General features: G+C 44.4%; 1 protein-coding gene across 2 annotated transcripts in view; it reads right to left on the reverse strand.

The window, feature by feature from the left end:
* Positions 1–7,107: 7,107 nt before the first annotated feature.
* The window catches only part of PBX2 (PBX homeobox 2), an 80,844-nt gene continuing 72,094 nt past the window's right edge, over positions 7,108–15,857 (reverse strand). The window contains exons 4-9 of one of the 2 annotated variants that reach the window (XM_068250315.1): positions 15,613–15,803; positions 13,134–13,269; positions 11,330–11,483; positions 10,177–10,265; positions 9,819–9,902; positions 7,108–8,642 (exon numbers count right to left, since the gene is read on the reverse strand). In XM_068250315.1, the coding sequence (XP_068106416.1) occupies positions 8,550–8,642; positions 9,819–9,902; positions 10,177–10,265; positions 11,330–11,483; positions 13,134–13,269; positions 15,613–15,803 (747 nt within the window). In that variant the 3' untranslated portion in view covers positions 7,108–8,549. The remainder of the gene's footprint in view (positions 8,643–9,818; positions 9,903–10,176; positions 10,266–11,329; positions 11,484–13,133; positions 13,270–15,612; positions 15,804–15,857) is intronic. The other variant, XM_068250316.1, reaches the window with a different exon arrangement.

The following is a 15,857-nucleotide window of genomic DNA, read 5'->3' on the forward strand; positions in this document are numbered from 1 at the left end:
TTAGCATGACAGCCAGGCAACTAGCATTGTTTATAAGGAAATAAAGATAGCAGCCTTCATATTCCGCTCACTTCAGTTTCCTATTAAAGCAGACCTGAACTCAGAACTCCTCTCTGCTCTAAAAGATACACAACAGCATAACCTTTAAACAAAAAATATTTCTTTGTTACAATTGATACAAATCCTCCAATAAATCTGCTTTGTTTCATGCAAGCAGACATATTAACATCCAGTGCTTTCAAATGGGCTTATCTGCCATCTCTGCCATGGCAGTCACGTGACACAGGGGAGAGATCACATTACATCTTGTGATTAGACACAAATGTGGGGGAATTAAACAGGCTGAACTCTCTAAATACATACAGGGTGCATTTCCCTCTGTTTACCTTCTGTCCTGTGCAAGAGTTCAGGTCTACTTTAACCTCCCTGGCGGTAAGCTCGTGCTGAGCACAGGCTATGCCGCGCAGGAGGATTTCTCAGGCTCTGCTGGGCCGATTTGCACATTTTTTTTGCAACACGCAGCTAGCACTTTGCTAGCGACGTGTGCACTCTGATCGCCGCTGCTCCGCACCCCCCCCCCCCCAGACCCCGTGCGCTGCCTGGCCAATCAGTGCCAGGCAGCACTGAGGAGTTGATCGGGACTCCCAATGACGTCACGACGTCGATGACGTCATGCCGCCCGTCGCCGTGGCGACGGGGGAAGCCCTCCAGGAAATCGAACAGGATTTCCTGATCGGAGATCGCCGGAGGCGATCGAAGAGGGTGGGGGGATGCCGCTGCACAGCCCTGGGCTCGCTTCATGTTTTAGAAAAAAAAAAAAAAACTGCTCTGCTGCCCCCTGGCGGTTTTTGATAGACCGCAAGAGGGGTTAAGCAATGGCTGCTGGAAAGGCATATGTGGGAAACATGCCTACACACACCGTCACCAATGCAGCTTAAAGTGGATCCGAGGTAAACTTTAACTTATTGCATAATTGTGTTCCTTTCCTATTGTTTATAGGGCATTCCTCAAGCCAAATACTTTGTTGTTTTAATACTCTAATTCCCTATAAACGAAATAAACCACGCCCACAGGTTTTCAGAGAGCCTTGGCAGTAGCAAGCGCTCATGGGAGCTCAGTCTGGGCAGGAGGAGGGGGAGGTGTTACTAGCCATTGATTTCAGAGGCAGAGGGGAGGAGGGAGGAGGGGGGATTAGGTTTTTTTCACAGGCTTAGTGATCAAGATACAGATAAGCCTGCCTCTGTGTAATGTTTACAAACAACATGGCTGCTGTCATTGTATCACAGGAAGAAATAATAATTTTCTATTAAAGCGGTTTGCAGCTATATTTGCTGTGTAAACTATCTAAACTTTAGATAAGATATATAGACAAGTTACTTGTTATAGTTAGTTTTTCATCTCGGATCCGCTTTAAAGGTGGTGGGTGGGGTTACTCTGTAAAGCACTCATTTAGGAGCCCTTTCTCCAGCTATTTGACAGACCCCAGTTGTAGGCCCCCAACGCCCAAGACAGGTGTGTTTGTGTACCCCGCTCTTCCCCCTCCCCAACAGCATAAGGGCCGGTTCACACAGGCATCACTCAAGCGCTGTCTATTCAAATGAATGGTGGACACCGATCCAGCCCATCACAGCCAAATCGAGACCGCTATGAGGCTTCTGTGAACTTAACAGAGATCCACCTTACTTAGCAATTGCCAAAGCCAGCCTTTTGTGAGATTGGGGTTTAATAGGAGGAACTTGGCAACATCGTGAAAGTTGCTTTTGAGTAGAATGGTTTAACATCCTGAGTGGTGCTGGATGGATCTTGGCATATCGGCTCTTTTCACGGACTGCATTCTCCTACTTTTGTGAGATTGGGACATCACTCTCTGATCAAAAGCAGTAATTGTTTCTGGGCCCTGATACACCGGAAAGCGTTTTGCGGGTCGTTTTCTAAAAAAAACCTCCATTGACTTAATCACGGTAAAATTGCAGCAAAATAGCCACAATTGCCCTTTTTTTGGGAAATAGATTTTTCTAAAAATTGTGATCACAACTATTATGCTGCAATTTTAATGTAAATCAATGGAGACGTTTTTAAAAAAATGAAAACGACCCGCAAAACGCTCTGTGGTGTGTCAGGGCCCTCAATCACATTTCAGCACAAATCTGTCCCACGATCAATTGGAAGCACGCGAACGCCTTACCAATTTCTGCAATACAAACCAATGTGGCCTTCAATGCTCCCACCACTACCATTCGATCAATAAAAAGAGGGACTTTTGCCGATTAACCAACTTCTTATTTTTTGATTGATATCATTCCCACTCAGCTAATCAATCAAGAAGTCTTCTAGTGTATGGCTAGCCACGGAATTGTAGTTAACGCCGCCCGGAATATGAGTGGCAGGCTGAACTATCATTCGCTTACCCTGCGCCAAAGTGGCCGGGCGTCGATAATTCATGTACGCAAAATTGTGCTCATTCCCCCCCTCCAAGACGTAGCAACTCGGAGGTAGTTGTTGGGGGTCCGGATCGCCGGCAATAACATATCTATGTCGGCGCCCAGGTCAGGCGCAGTGTGGGGAAGAGCGCGCCAAAATTACCTGCTTTGCGCTTTTTTCTCCCACCACCAGAGATATCCAGCCCTGGCTGTAAGTGTAAACCGATCAGCCAGTGTCCTAAAGCGTTGCCAGCCCAGTTTGAACCCATCCCTTTCATACTGTATTTGCGTCCTGCCATTCGATGACGCAGTTCACAAAGCAATAAAAAAAAAAAAGATAACAGATGAAGCCACTTAGGCTGCTTTGGTGTCTTCGGTGATGAAGGGGTTAAAAGAAGGGGAGGGGTGCGTTCATACAAAGGATTCTAAAGACAGTGACAGTTGCCATGGAAACCAGGGAGGCAATTTCTAAAATCATTAGAAGAAACAAGGATTGGGGGGAGGTGGGGGGGATGAGAAAGGAATAAACAGAAGGAGAAAAATAGGAGCTCAGAAGGGGGGTTGTAATACAGACCAAGAAGAAAAGGGGGGGAGGTGGGGGGGTTAAGACAATGGGATGCGTTTTATACAGGCCGAATATTAAAGCAGACAAAAGGCAAGCAGAAGGATGGTGGGATGAATGGAAGGAGACAACCACACGCTTCATCAGTGATTCCTTTTAATAAATGTGAAAGAAAAAAAATATCCTGATTCTAAATCCCCCCCCAAAAAATACCAATCCAAAGAAAACAAAACAAAAAAAAAAGACCCCCAACAAAAGCAGGGAAGAACAGAAATGGATAATACACACATCAAAATGGCTTCCCGTAGCGTTCTAGAGCCCAGGATGTCCAGGCCTTGGCTGTCTGTACAGGAGAGAGGGGGCTGTGTGTAGACGGGTAGCACACGCTCACGTATCTCTGTATATACAGGTCCACACGACACACAACAACACACACACGATGCATTGCCACACGCAGACACTAGGTCAGTGACTAGGCCCAAATCCGCACTACCACCTTTCAAAACTGGCTATGTTGCCTCTAGCAACCAGCTTTCCTTTAATTCATGCATTCTGGAGCTGTTGTCCCTGGCAACCAGGATCCCGTCTCATTTGCGACCTGGTCACTATTAATATCATCTACAATTTTTGACTTTGTTACCAGAGGCAAGTACCTGTGGTAATGAGTTGCAAATGCAATGAGTTCTCTAGAGGAGATTAACAAAGATGATGTCCATAGCAAGTGGACCTTATTGTCCTAGGAAATGAGATTTTATTGGTAACTATGGGCAACATTGCTCTGTCTGCCTCATTTTGCCTAAATAAATTCTGTATACATGAAGAAATCGTAATTAGGCAAACGTCTGACCAAAAACGATGGGTGGAGACAGCTTCAACCTGTCCTTTGACAAGCAGCTGGAGTACCAGGATTCACTACAGCAACCAATGAAGAAAGGCTGAATGGAGATTTTCTAATGGGCGGCTATACAAACTTGGCCAACTTTAATGACAAGCACATAGTAAACGTCCACATAGATTGTAGAATATCTTAAACTTTGTGGCTGCTGTCTTCAGGTCCCTCAAAGTAGTTTGACCGTCAAGCATTAGGCCTGATTTATGAAGATATCTCCACCGATCCACAATGGGGATGTCAAAACGGCTGGAGAAATCTCAGGAGCCAGGGGACTGGTGTGTTTGAAAATTATCCCCGGTGTCTTGCCAAGGAAGCAGCTCCTAAAAATCACCTTGTGGCTCCGGAGGTGTTATATCATAGGTGATTCTGAGAATGTGGACTTTTTTTTTTTTTTTTTTTTTTAAAGAGATAAAGACTTCAGCCTGTGTAGGTTATGTGCAGACATAGTGAGGATTGCTTAAGGGATAGTGAACTTGCAGTTGCATAATTGCAGTCTCAGGCAGGTACCCACAATGAAAACCTTTATACAATAAATTCCAGACCTTCCTGGATTTACTAAAGAAAAAAACAAAACTCTCATGGTGGATACTGTATGCTACTAGAATCACACAACCACTAACTCAGCAACTCTCACGATCATTCAATAGGACCCAAGAGAGGGTCAATGAGATGCTAAAAATTCTTGCATGCAAGTTTAATACATCTAAAATTTGCATGCAATGTGGAATTCTTATCTCCTTGCCCATATCTAGCCAATGTGGTAAGTCCTGGTGGTGCACAGTTTGGACTAGAAAAGTTGATGCATCTCCACCTAATGCTCTTGGTGAGAAGTAAGCCCATCCTTCCAGGTCCTGTACAAGAGAGGCAAATTATCCCTCAGGTAATGCTCTGGTGGACAGTGTTAGGCTTATGCAGTAAAGAAGGCAAGGAGTGTTCCGGCTGATCTATCATAGCCACTGGAAGAAACTAGGTAAAGGGTGAAGAAATTACTAAGAGCAACCAATCAGACTGCTTGCTGACACACGATTGGTTGCTCTAGGCCACATGTGTCGAACTCCAGGCCTGGAGGGCCAGATCCATGCCAGTGTTTAGGATGGACTGAAAAAGAAAGAAATGTGTTCTACCTGATGGATCACACCTTTCCTGATATAGATCTATCAATTCATTTGAGCTGTATCAAAAATGTGTGAGGATCATGGCCCTCGTAGGACCGGTTTGACATACCTGCAATAGGGAAATGCTCCAGGTTTTAAAAATAACTGCTTCAATAAATCAGCGTGACTGTATGGCATCAAAAGCAACCAAACCGAACCCATCTAGCACTCGTCTTTCTTCAGAGATGCCATCCTCTGGATCCCTGAAATGTAGCCCATGCACCACTAGCTGAATAAGCCTAACCCTGTAGGTAGTTTGTTGTTTTGCAGAACCATGAGATCTCGTATGCCAGCTCAATGTGACGTCAAGTCCAACTGTACGTTGCTACAGATCTAACTGGAAAGGTTGAGCGACAATAATTGTATACACAGCTTTAGTGGATAACTAGAGAAACAGATTATTTCCATTACAGCTCTAAAGGCTCGTACACACAAGCAACATTTCCGCACGACATGACCGAACGCACGGTCAACCGATTCCCCAACTTGTATTTTCCACGCTCCAACCAACTCATTTGCATCCTGCGCTCACAGGCAGATCAAAGTACTGCACGATATGGCCGCATTCAAAGTCTGTACAGGTCGTTCAAACAACTTGTACACACACAGTCAACTGCACGATATCAGCCCAACAGTCGTTTGAGTTGATCTGCCAGTTGGATTAGGCGAAGCGCCTGTTATCAGTCGCTCATCTCGTTGTTTGTCACACGTTTACATGGCCAACAGATCAAGTTTGGACGGATCATTTCATTTCGGCGTGCGGCTCTAAGAGCCGAGCGCCGAAACTGGGTGCCGTCATAGCAGCAATGCTATGATGCGCGCCCTGCGTAGCGGTAATACGGGGCTCTGGCGGCTGCCAGACCCCAAATTACATCTCGACAGCTCGGAGGGGGAATAGTATTTAACGCTGCCTCGGAGTTTAGCTCTCCCCGCGTCGAACTGAATGGCGCCGAGATAATATGCACCCAAGTTTGGACCATAGTTGTGCGGAAAAGTTGCACGTGTGTATGAGCCTTAAGTGTTGTTATCTTGAAATACAATAGGATGAACTTCTGTGTGGGGTGAAGCTGCTTATCATTATTGAAAGCAGGAGATAAAAAACAAAAATCACTCCATAACACACAGTGTTTTCAATAGCATAAATGCAATATTTCCAAATATATTAAAAATAAGGATGGAAAGCGTTATTCAAAGATAAAATGCAATAACTTCGATTTTATTTAACACACCCGTATGGGATGCGCCATCTTCTACAGGGTCCAATAGCATCTGGATGTATTTTGCAGATACCGGTTCAGAGATGTTCTTGCATCTATGGACTACCATCTACCAGCATGAGAGACGCTGTTGGGAACTACAAAATTCAGCAGATGTGATCGGTCTGTCAAGAAGAAGGCTCATTAACATTTATAGAAAGAATTCTGGGATATCATCCTTTATATTGTGAAGGATCAAAAAACACAGTCCTTTTTCAGGGCAGTCCACTTTGCCCACCAACACTTGTTTGTACCTTTAAAAAGGACTATATATACTCTAATGCAATCTCAAAATCTCAAAAAGATGCAGATGCAGCTCTTCACTATAGCCGCTGGGAAGGTTCAGTGCGTCTGGTGAGTTCAGACGCCCCCCATTTTATGGCTCTTCTTGCCTGATTGGTCTTTTTTCTTCCGGTTGAGCTACGCAGAATTGGGTATCACGGCCTGACGAAGGGCACATATAACTTTATACAAAAGCCCGAAACGAACATGTGTCGTTGCCTTGAAGTTCAATACCCACAAAGCTACAACCATTTGTTGTCTCAAACCAATTGAATGTGTTTTTAAGACCTATTATTGTGATATTGAAGAACAGTCTTTTCTGCTTTTCTACATGTGTCAATAAAGTTCTTTCAGAGACTTTTTTTTTGCCTTTTTGAGATTGCATTAGAGTATATATAGTCCTTTTTAAAGGTACAAACAAGAAGAAGGCTCATCCCATATGAGCCAGCGGAGCAGGACCCTGTTGGTAAGTAGTGAGCCCCCACAGCATGATTGCTTACAAACCTCACCTATGGGGAGAATCATTTTAAAAATATATACATTTTCTGGTGTTCAGTTGCCTTTAATATCTGCAATAGAGCGCAGACTCCCCAAATACTCCAGTTTTGGATGGACTTATCCGTTCACAAACAAAGCCTTGGTGACATGATTAAGACTTCTATACACAAGATACGTTCAGAGGTGACTATAAAAATATACATACATTCTCAGACACCCACTCATACATCTCTTCACACTCGTGTATGTAATAATGTATCAATCTATAGGGATATCAGCCCCCCTCTCCAATTCTGTAACTTTATCTCCAACAGTATCATGAAAAAAATAAGCCCTCCCCACCCCCACTAACCCCATCATAAACACAAAGTTCCTAATACCAACTGTATTCGTAACCCAGCACCCCAAAAATTAAAAAAAAGGGGGGAGTAAAAGGGACAGAGGCTTGGGGAGACAAAAATGCTCGCACACCTCACTGCCACCCCCCGTGCAGAAGTGAAAGATATATATATAATTTTATTTTCCCTTCGGAGGTAGTCAAACTTGCGAACGCGTGAACATAAAGAAAACTCAGAAAAAAAAAAAAAGAAAAAAAGTCTTCTCTATTGGTTATGTGAGCCGCTATGAGGTAATAACGCTGTTCTTTGATTGGCTGAGCCTCAAAGGATTCTGGGTAGACTATAGAGGGAAGGAGTGAGGAGATTTAAAGTCTTTTCCCCCCCTCCATGTAGCTCTTTTTTTTTCTGATATTTTTACTCCTGTATCCGTTTATAGTCTTTCTCCTTTCCTCTCCACACGCCTCTCCTTCCCTCGTTGTCAGTTTTCATCCTTTTGCTTCTTAGGATCGCCGTCTTATGTAACCTGTTTTATGTATCTTCTTGAATCCACTCAATCTCTCCTCTGCTGGCAACTCCCCTCTCCCATCGACTCTCTATTTTGGTGGTTATTTTTACATCTAATTTCTTAAATTGATGTTTTTGTCACTCACATTCAGATATGATGGATGACGTGATACATTCATTTTGCCCCACCTGACGCTATCAGTGGAGGACTTTTCAGAAGGTAGTCTGGGAGATATTTTGATGTCCCCTTTCTGTACACACAAAACTCCAGTTGTGGTGTGACCATCTTGAGTTCCTCCAGCTATCTTGTTATCTTTGAATGGTCGAAAGATGGGTAGATTATCTTTGGGTACATGTGCCAAAGGCAAAGTTTTTAAGTTACCTTTCCTGTATCGGCACTTTGCTTACAAGAATATAACCCTCCTGAGGTTCCTAAGCCATCGTCTCATATGATAAGTGTCATAGAATTGAGGCTCACTTGAAGAGAGAGGTAATAGGAAGCTTGGGTTGAAATAGATGTGGAGGGAGAAGATCCCAACACTGTTGTCCTGGATTGACCCAAGATACGGAGTTCAGTTCAAGGAGAGAGACCTTAGCTTGCCGGAGGGGTGAGAGAGGAGAAGCCCAGAGAGGAGGAGAGTGCTCAGTTAGAGGTGTCAGAATGTACGCTGCCTGGTCCTTCTGTTGGAGAAGTGACAGAAGAAGGAGTCACGGCTTCTTGCCACCCTCCGTTGGCCTAAAAACAAAGAAAACCCATTATAAATAGGATAAAAAGAGTATTTTTCAGCTGACAAAATTAGGAAGCATAGGCTTTGTGGGTTGATTCTTGTAAGTTCCAGCATATTGTTAAACAATGAAATGTAAGACCCAGTATTAAAACTGACCCTATTTGGTTACAATGTCACAACTTCCAAAGTAATTTAGTTTAAGGGTTAGTTAGGTTCGGCAGTCCTAGTGTAGTGAGCAATTGGTGGGAAGAGATATGGAGCCAAAAGATCAACCTTCTGAAGATACATTTGAAGACTTGACTTGCTACCCAATCTTCCACTTTTATTCTCATTCTACGTTCTCTCCTTAGCAAACTCTTTTGTTTGGCTCCTTAGAACACTGATGCTACAATGCTAATGGCACCAGAGTTTACCAAGCACTTCCACAGCAAGGTGCAGGTGGTTCTTAAATCATATAGCTCTATAAGCTAATTTTTCAGGCGACTCCCATTTGACCACAGATTTCAAAGCCCACATACTTAAAGAGTACCCAAGACAGGGAGGGGGAAAACAAATTATACATACCTAGGGATTCCTCCAGCCCATGTCAGGCTTATCACTTCCTCCCTGTCCTGCTCCGTCTCCTGGATCTTCCGTAACTGGGCTCGAAAAGTCCTGCGGTCGGCGCAGGAGCAGTCCAGCCACACGCTCTCTCCCGCCATGCTCTCATGGCTCGGAGCGTTCTACGCCCGCACAGTAGCACTGCACAAGCACAGAACACTCCTAGCTATGGGAGCGCGACGGGACTGTACATTGCTGGGCTGCACAAGCACAGTATGCCGTGGACCGGAGGACTTTTCAGGGCATATTGCAGAAGATCCAGGAGGCAGAGGGAGCGATAAGCCTGGAGAGGGTTGGAGGAAGCCCAAGGTATGTATAATTTTTCCCTTCCTCGCTGTCTCTTGAACACGCATATCTGGATATTGGGAAATAACCCTGGCTGTGCACCAATGGGCGCGAATGGTGACATGTATTTACTTGGACTAATGGCTACTTAGAGAAACAGATTCGTTAAACATCTGTAGTTTGGGTCATCCTGGTGTCACTATGTAAGACATCAACAAATTTTGCTAATACAGGTTTATCCATTTTTTGGCAATTAAATCTACAAAATAAGAGCTTCCGAATCAGTTGCAGGTTCTTACCCGGATCTCCCGAGGACTGTACATTTGATTTGCTGATAAACTGTCATTGTAACCAGGACCCATCGTGTGACGTAAGGACTCCACCTTGGGGGAAATAAAGAGAGAAGGATGAGGACAATTTGAAAGGAAATGGAGCAGAGCAAATATGTATATACAGAAAGAGAGCAGAAACAGGAAACATAAGACGTGAAGAAAAATAATAAAGGCGTGATGGGGAAGTACACCTGAATGACAAATAAGGAAAAATCTATCAGAACACAACAGAGGAAAATCAGCAGAAGACGTGCAGAGCAAGGTAAGTCAGATGACAGGAAGTAGAAGAAAAAAAAAATAGCACTGGAGGGGACCTAAAACTGACCTGTGAAGGGGGATAAGAATCCCCGTTTAAGCCCTGCATCGCCATGAACATGTCATTAGATCCAGACAGGTTGAATGAGCCACCAGAACCTGAGTGAAGAACGAGATAGAGGAGAAATATAGAGGATTGAGGAAGCAAAGTGATGAAGGTTTAAAAAAAATAAGAGAGTAAGAAATGTTTTTGGAAGACAATCAAAAAGTCAGAAGGTTGAGGGGATCAAATATGGAGTTGAGAGTTTGAAGGGTTCCGAAGACAAAGCGATGACATGGGAGAGGTAAGGAGACATCAACACGAAGAGCAAGAAGCACAGCAGTGAGGAAACAGGAGTTAAGGCATGATGGAACCAAGAAAAGTGGTTAAGGAGACAACATTACAAGTGAATAGATTGCAGAGACCAAAAGCAGAGATGGGGGGTTTTAGGAAATTACGGAAAAAGTCAAGAGTGTGTTGAGAGGACAGAGATGGAATCAAGAGTCAGAATTGGAAGATGAAGGAGACGCATACAGAATCGAGAGATCGGGTGTCATTGGAGGAAGAATGAGGTGCAAAGGAAGATAGAAGGGTGAAAGCAACAATGAAAAAAAAGAGAAGGGGATTGAGACAGAGTATCATTTGGGGAAAAGAGTATAGAGAAATAGAATTGAGTGAAAAAAGGGATGAAGGGTTAGAATGCAAAGCCAGCCAAGAAATGAAGACATCGACATTAACCAACAGAAAGCAGGGTTAGAATAATTTTCATTGGAGGGTTAGTAGTTTGACCAGAAAGCAATAAAATGGGAGTTGAGGGATACAAGGAGTAGTCCGAAGATTGAGGAGATGAATGGGAGTCATCAGTGGCAGATGAAGAAATAAAAGGTGTATAATCAAGAATTAGTAGGTTAAGGAGTCAAAGAGTTGGAATAAAGAATTAGATAGTTCAGGAGGCAGAATATGAACAAGGAGGATGCAGAGAGAGAATTGAGAAGGAACAAAGAACAGTAGTTAGATGGGACTGCAGCCTAAAGTTATGAGTAAGCTAACTAGTCGCCCAGGTGTAAGCTGACTTTCTACAGAAGGTGATTATCTTTACAAGACTTAAAGTGGCAGCTCTAAAGCCCTCTTCATCACATTTTGCACCCCCTCTAGTTGTAGCAGATCATGGAAGGGAACCTACCTGCAGAGGTTGGGGTTGTTGGAGAGTTGGCTCCACTGTGGCCTCCTTGGGCTGCACTGACTGCCGTCTTCACTGCATAAATATTAGCTTCCTCCTGGAACTTTCCAATGTTTTTCTTGTACCTTATTCTTTTATTCCCAAACCAGTTGGACACCTGTGTGGATAAAGGTAACCTTTATTAATGACATCAAAATCTCCTCCAAAAACTACCCAATTGGCTCTATGTGGAAGGCAAGACAGTAAGGGCCCGTTTCCACTTGCGCGGCGCGATTTAGACAGGGAAAATCGCAGCAACGAATCCACATGCTGTTGCGGTTTCGTTGCGGATTTACACCTGGAATCGCTCGCGGTTTGCGCAATGCGATTTTAACCATGTCAATGCCGGCATGCATTGACATGGGTTTTTAATCGAAAACGCACGCGGAAACACCGGGAAAACCGCAAGACAAACGCTTGTGGATTTCCTATTTAGTTACATTACCGACGAATTGCGTGGGTGTGTGCGAATTCTGGTGGGTCTGCCGTGCAGATTTTTTTCTGCACGACAAACCACACAGAATCCCACAGAAGTGGAAACAGGCCCATCCACTTCTATTGCTTGTGCGAATTTGCATGCATAAAACGCATGTATAAAATGCGTGCAGATTCACTATAGTGGAAACGGGCTCTTAAAGTCTTTCCAAGGTAAGTACCCTAATTGGGACACTTATTCCCTTAAGGGTCCCTTTAAAACTGCATTCAAAAAGGGACTTCCTGTAAAGAAAAACTCTCTGCTATGTTAGCTCACCTGCAATTGGTGAAACGGTGCAGCATGGAACTTAATAAGCTTCTGAGCAAAGTGAAACACAGTCTATCAACCTTGTCGGCAACTATCTAGCAAAAATAATTGCTTTGATGGTGTGGCTAATGTACTGGAGCACTTGGGGATATTGAGACTGTAGTTCCACTTAGTATATAAAGCTGAACTGAAAGTATAGAGTTTCAGTTTTCAGGTGAAACTTGAAAAATTTGAAGATTGTGCAAAAGTCCATTTATTTCAGTAATTCAACTTAAAAGGTGAAACTAATATATGAAATAGGAACCCTTTGCAGGTGTTTGGGATTAATTAGCTGATTAGAGTCTGACACTTTGAGCCTAGAATATTGAACATTTTCATAATGTTCTAATGGTCGGATATTTTGATTTTTTGGGGTTCTCATTAGCTGTAAGCCATAATCATCAACATTATAACAAATAAATGCTTGAACTATCTCACTTTGCATGTAATGAGTCTATTTCATATATTAGTTTCGCCCTTTAAGTTGAATTACTGAAATACAGTAAATGGACTTTTGCACGATATTCTAATTTTTCAAATGTCACCTGTTCCTGTAGTAACTAGACACTTTTTGGAGGGAGTTTGTGAGTTCTTCCCTGATTTAAAGGCACACTGGTTATCTCCAACAGCCAGTAAAAATATACCGGTAAGGTACAAGACAAATAACATTTATATCACACTTTTCTCCTGGCGGACTCATAGCGCCAGAGCTGCAGCCACTAGGGCACGCTCTATAGGCAGTAGCAGTGTTAGGGAGACTTTCCTAAGGTCCCCTACTGAATAGGTGCTGGCTTACTGAACAGGCAGAGCCGAGATTTGAACCCTGGTCTCCTGTGTCAGAGGCAGAGCCCTGATCCATTACACCATCCAGGCATTATTCAGGCACTTGTTAAAAAAAACAACAACAAAAAAAAAAAACAACCACCTCAGACCATTTAGACAGTGACCATGGTAGGGCACATTCTTGCCAAGGATGGTTTTCTGTACCTGTGATACGGTGATGCCGCACTTCTTGGCCAGTTCCTCTTTCGCCTCTTCGCTGGGGTAAGGGTTGCTTAGGTGTGAGTAGAAATACTCGTTCAAGACTTCCGTGGCCTGTTTACTGAAGTTTCTTCTCTTCCGCCTAGAAAAGGAAGAATATTTACAAATTTAGGGAAAGCTACATACATGCAGCAGATTAAACTCGGGCAAGAGTCTACTGGCCCCCCCAACATCATGGTGGATGTTAAGCCACATCCACTTCTTGAGTGACCCCAGAACACATTGTTCTCCCACTTAGCCCTGCCCACTGGAAGCGGTTCCATCATGCACCTTCCCCTCCTCCTCCCTCCATAGTAACAGACGTATCTGTACAGCACTCAGCCCCTAACTGTTGTGCAAGAGATAGCATCCCGATCCCTGCCAGACGCAGTCTTCATACACAAATACAAGGCTTAAACTATGAAGTCATGTTAGATTTTCATTGTTTAAGATAATGGATCCACCGTGTTGATTTCCTCTTCCCTGACAGCCATTGCTGACGTCACACTGAGGCTCAGATTACCAGCCACTGGTCAGGCTAATGAGGGAAGGGGGAGGAGCAGCACTGCAAATGAGGAATGCGACTCTGAGGGCCCATACACACTAGTGAGTCGCAAAACGGTAGCGCTATTATATTGCGCGGGTGATTTTACTGTGATTAGTGCAGTAAAATCACTGTATACTCTCACGATTCAGAGCAATCGTGATGAGCACTTGTATCGCGATCGCTACAGGATCGCACGAAAATGCTACAGGTAACACGTTTTGTGATTGCCGTTAATCGCGAAACTGCCGCGATAGGCCGCAATTGCGGCAGTGAGATCACGGTCATAGGGTTACAATTGCGCTATTGCTTTAAAAAGCGATAGCGCTTTGGTGATTAGCAGGAATCGCCTGCTAATCGCCCTAGTGCGAATGGGCCCTGAAAAAGCTGTCCGAAAATACAGAAGCCCAGATACAGATACAGATCAGATGCTTGTTTTACACAGTAATGGCTTTATATGCTATTTAGAGGTTATTCAGAAGACTTATGTGGGTGAGAGTGAGGCTAGGTTTCTCCAGCCATAACATCGCCCTTGTTGTCAGCCAAGAAAGAGCAATAGGATGCAAGTCAAACCCTCACAAGGCAACATCTATCAACCACCACAGCAGAAAAAAACTATTTTTTTATTATACTGACTTACTTTCTGTGAAACAGCCATACCATGAAATGTACAAAGCTTAGACCACTGAATAAAGGGATTGCTAAATGGTAATGAGCCTATCTTTTTGTTCAGCCTTTGGGACCCCATGGACACACCAGACTCTTCTATCCTATACTGCCTCTAGAAGCTTGTCCAAGCTCATGTCTGTTGCTTCTATAATACTATCTAACCATCTCAATCTCTGCCGTCGTCTCCTCCTCCTCTTCCCTTTGATCTATTTCCTTTCTTTTAGGTTAGTTTTAAAAGTTATAAACACCCACCCCTCAGCCGGAGTCAAGCACTAAAACAGACCTAAAGTTGAATTTTAGATCTTCCTTAACCTTTTCGAGACCGGCCACCTACCCACCCTTAAGGACCACGCATTTTGCGCGGGAAGGGGGTGCGCGTGTTTGGGGGGGTCAGGCGGCCGGATCCCGTCTGTGGCTGCCTGGATTTGTGTGTCCCCAACCATGGTGGTCTGGGCCCCCCCTTCTGCCAGCAGCCTTCACTTACCTTCCAGGCTCCAGCGATGAGCCGCACGGGACCCTCTTCTCCGGCCGGCATCTCCATTCTGTCTGACGATCAGTTCCGGGTCGCGGCTTGATGACCTCATAAAGCCGGGACCCGGCACTGACGTCAGACGGAGCGGAGATGCCGGCCAGAGCGGAGGGGGGTGCCGATCGTCGCGGGAACGGCAGGGAGGTGAGTGGATCCTCTTCGTTTCCCCCCTGCCGCCGCAGCTGTCAAACTGATCACTACGATCCGACGGCGATCGTAGTGATCACTCGGGGGAGATGTCGGCTGTCATATGACAGCTTAATCTCCCCCTCCGGGTGCGCACGATCGCGTTGAGAGCGGAAATTGCGGGCCGGCGTAGATCCTACGCCACATCAGGCTAGAACAGCCACAAGTGCGGCGTAGAATCTAATGCACGTGGTCCCGAAAAGGTTAATGAAACTATAGCAAGGCTTTATGCTTGTAACCCAAGATTTACCTAAGAAATTATCAAGAACAATAACAACTAACAGATTTGTAAAGCGCTTTTCTCCCGTAAGGACTCAAAACGCATAAGCATGGCTCAGACCAATAATTGGTTGATTGGTAGATCGTGGTACAGAGGAAGAATTCTAAAAGCCCGGAAAAACCAGGCTAAACAGGTGGCTTTTCAGCCTGGATTTGAATAACTGTTTGGTATAACCTAATCTGTTCCAGAAAAGATCGTCAAGATCGTAGAAGACATCTAATCCACCTCTAGAGCTCACCTTGCATCCAAGAACCTTGAACGGAGGATCATGACGGCTTCACACGTGCTTTGCTTGAGCTGCATCTGAATGGAGCTGAACTTTCGATGAATGATTCCCACCATCCGCTCAATCTCCTTTGGGGAAATGGGTCGGGTTCGGCTCTGTTCCCTCAAAAGGTTCATAACGTGTGTGGTGAACTCGTTACATGCCTGAGCCAATAATTACCAAAGGAAAGAGCAGAAAGAGTGGGTGTTAGAAAGCAA

Source organism: Hyperolius riggenbachi, chromosome 8 (genome assembly GCF_040937935.1).
Source record: "Hyperolius riggenbachi isolate aHypRig1 chromosome 8, aHypRig1.pri, whole genome shotgun sequence".
NCBI classification, from domain to species: domain Eukaryota; kingdom Metazoa; phylum Chordata; class Amphibia; order Anura; family Hyperoliidae; genus Hyperolius; species Hyperolius riggenbachi.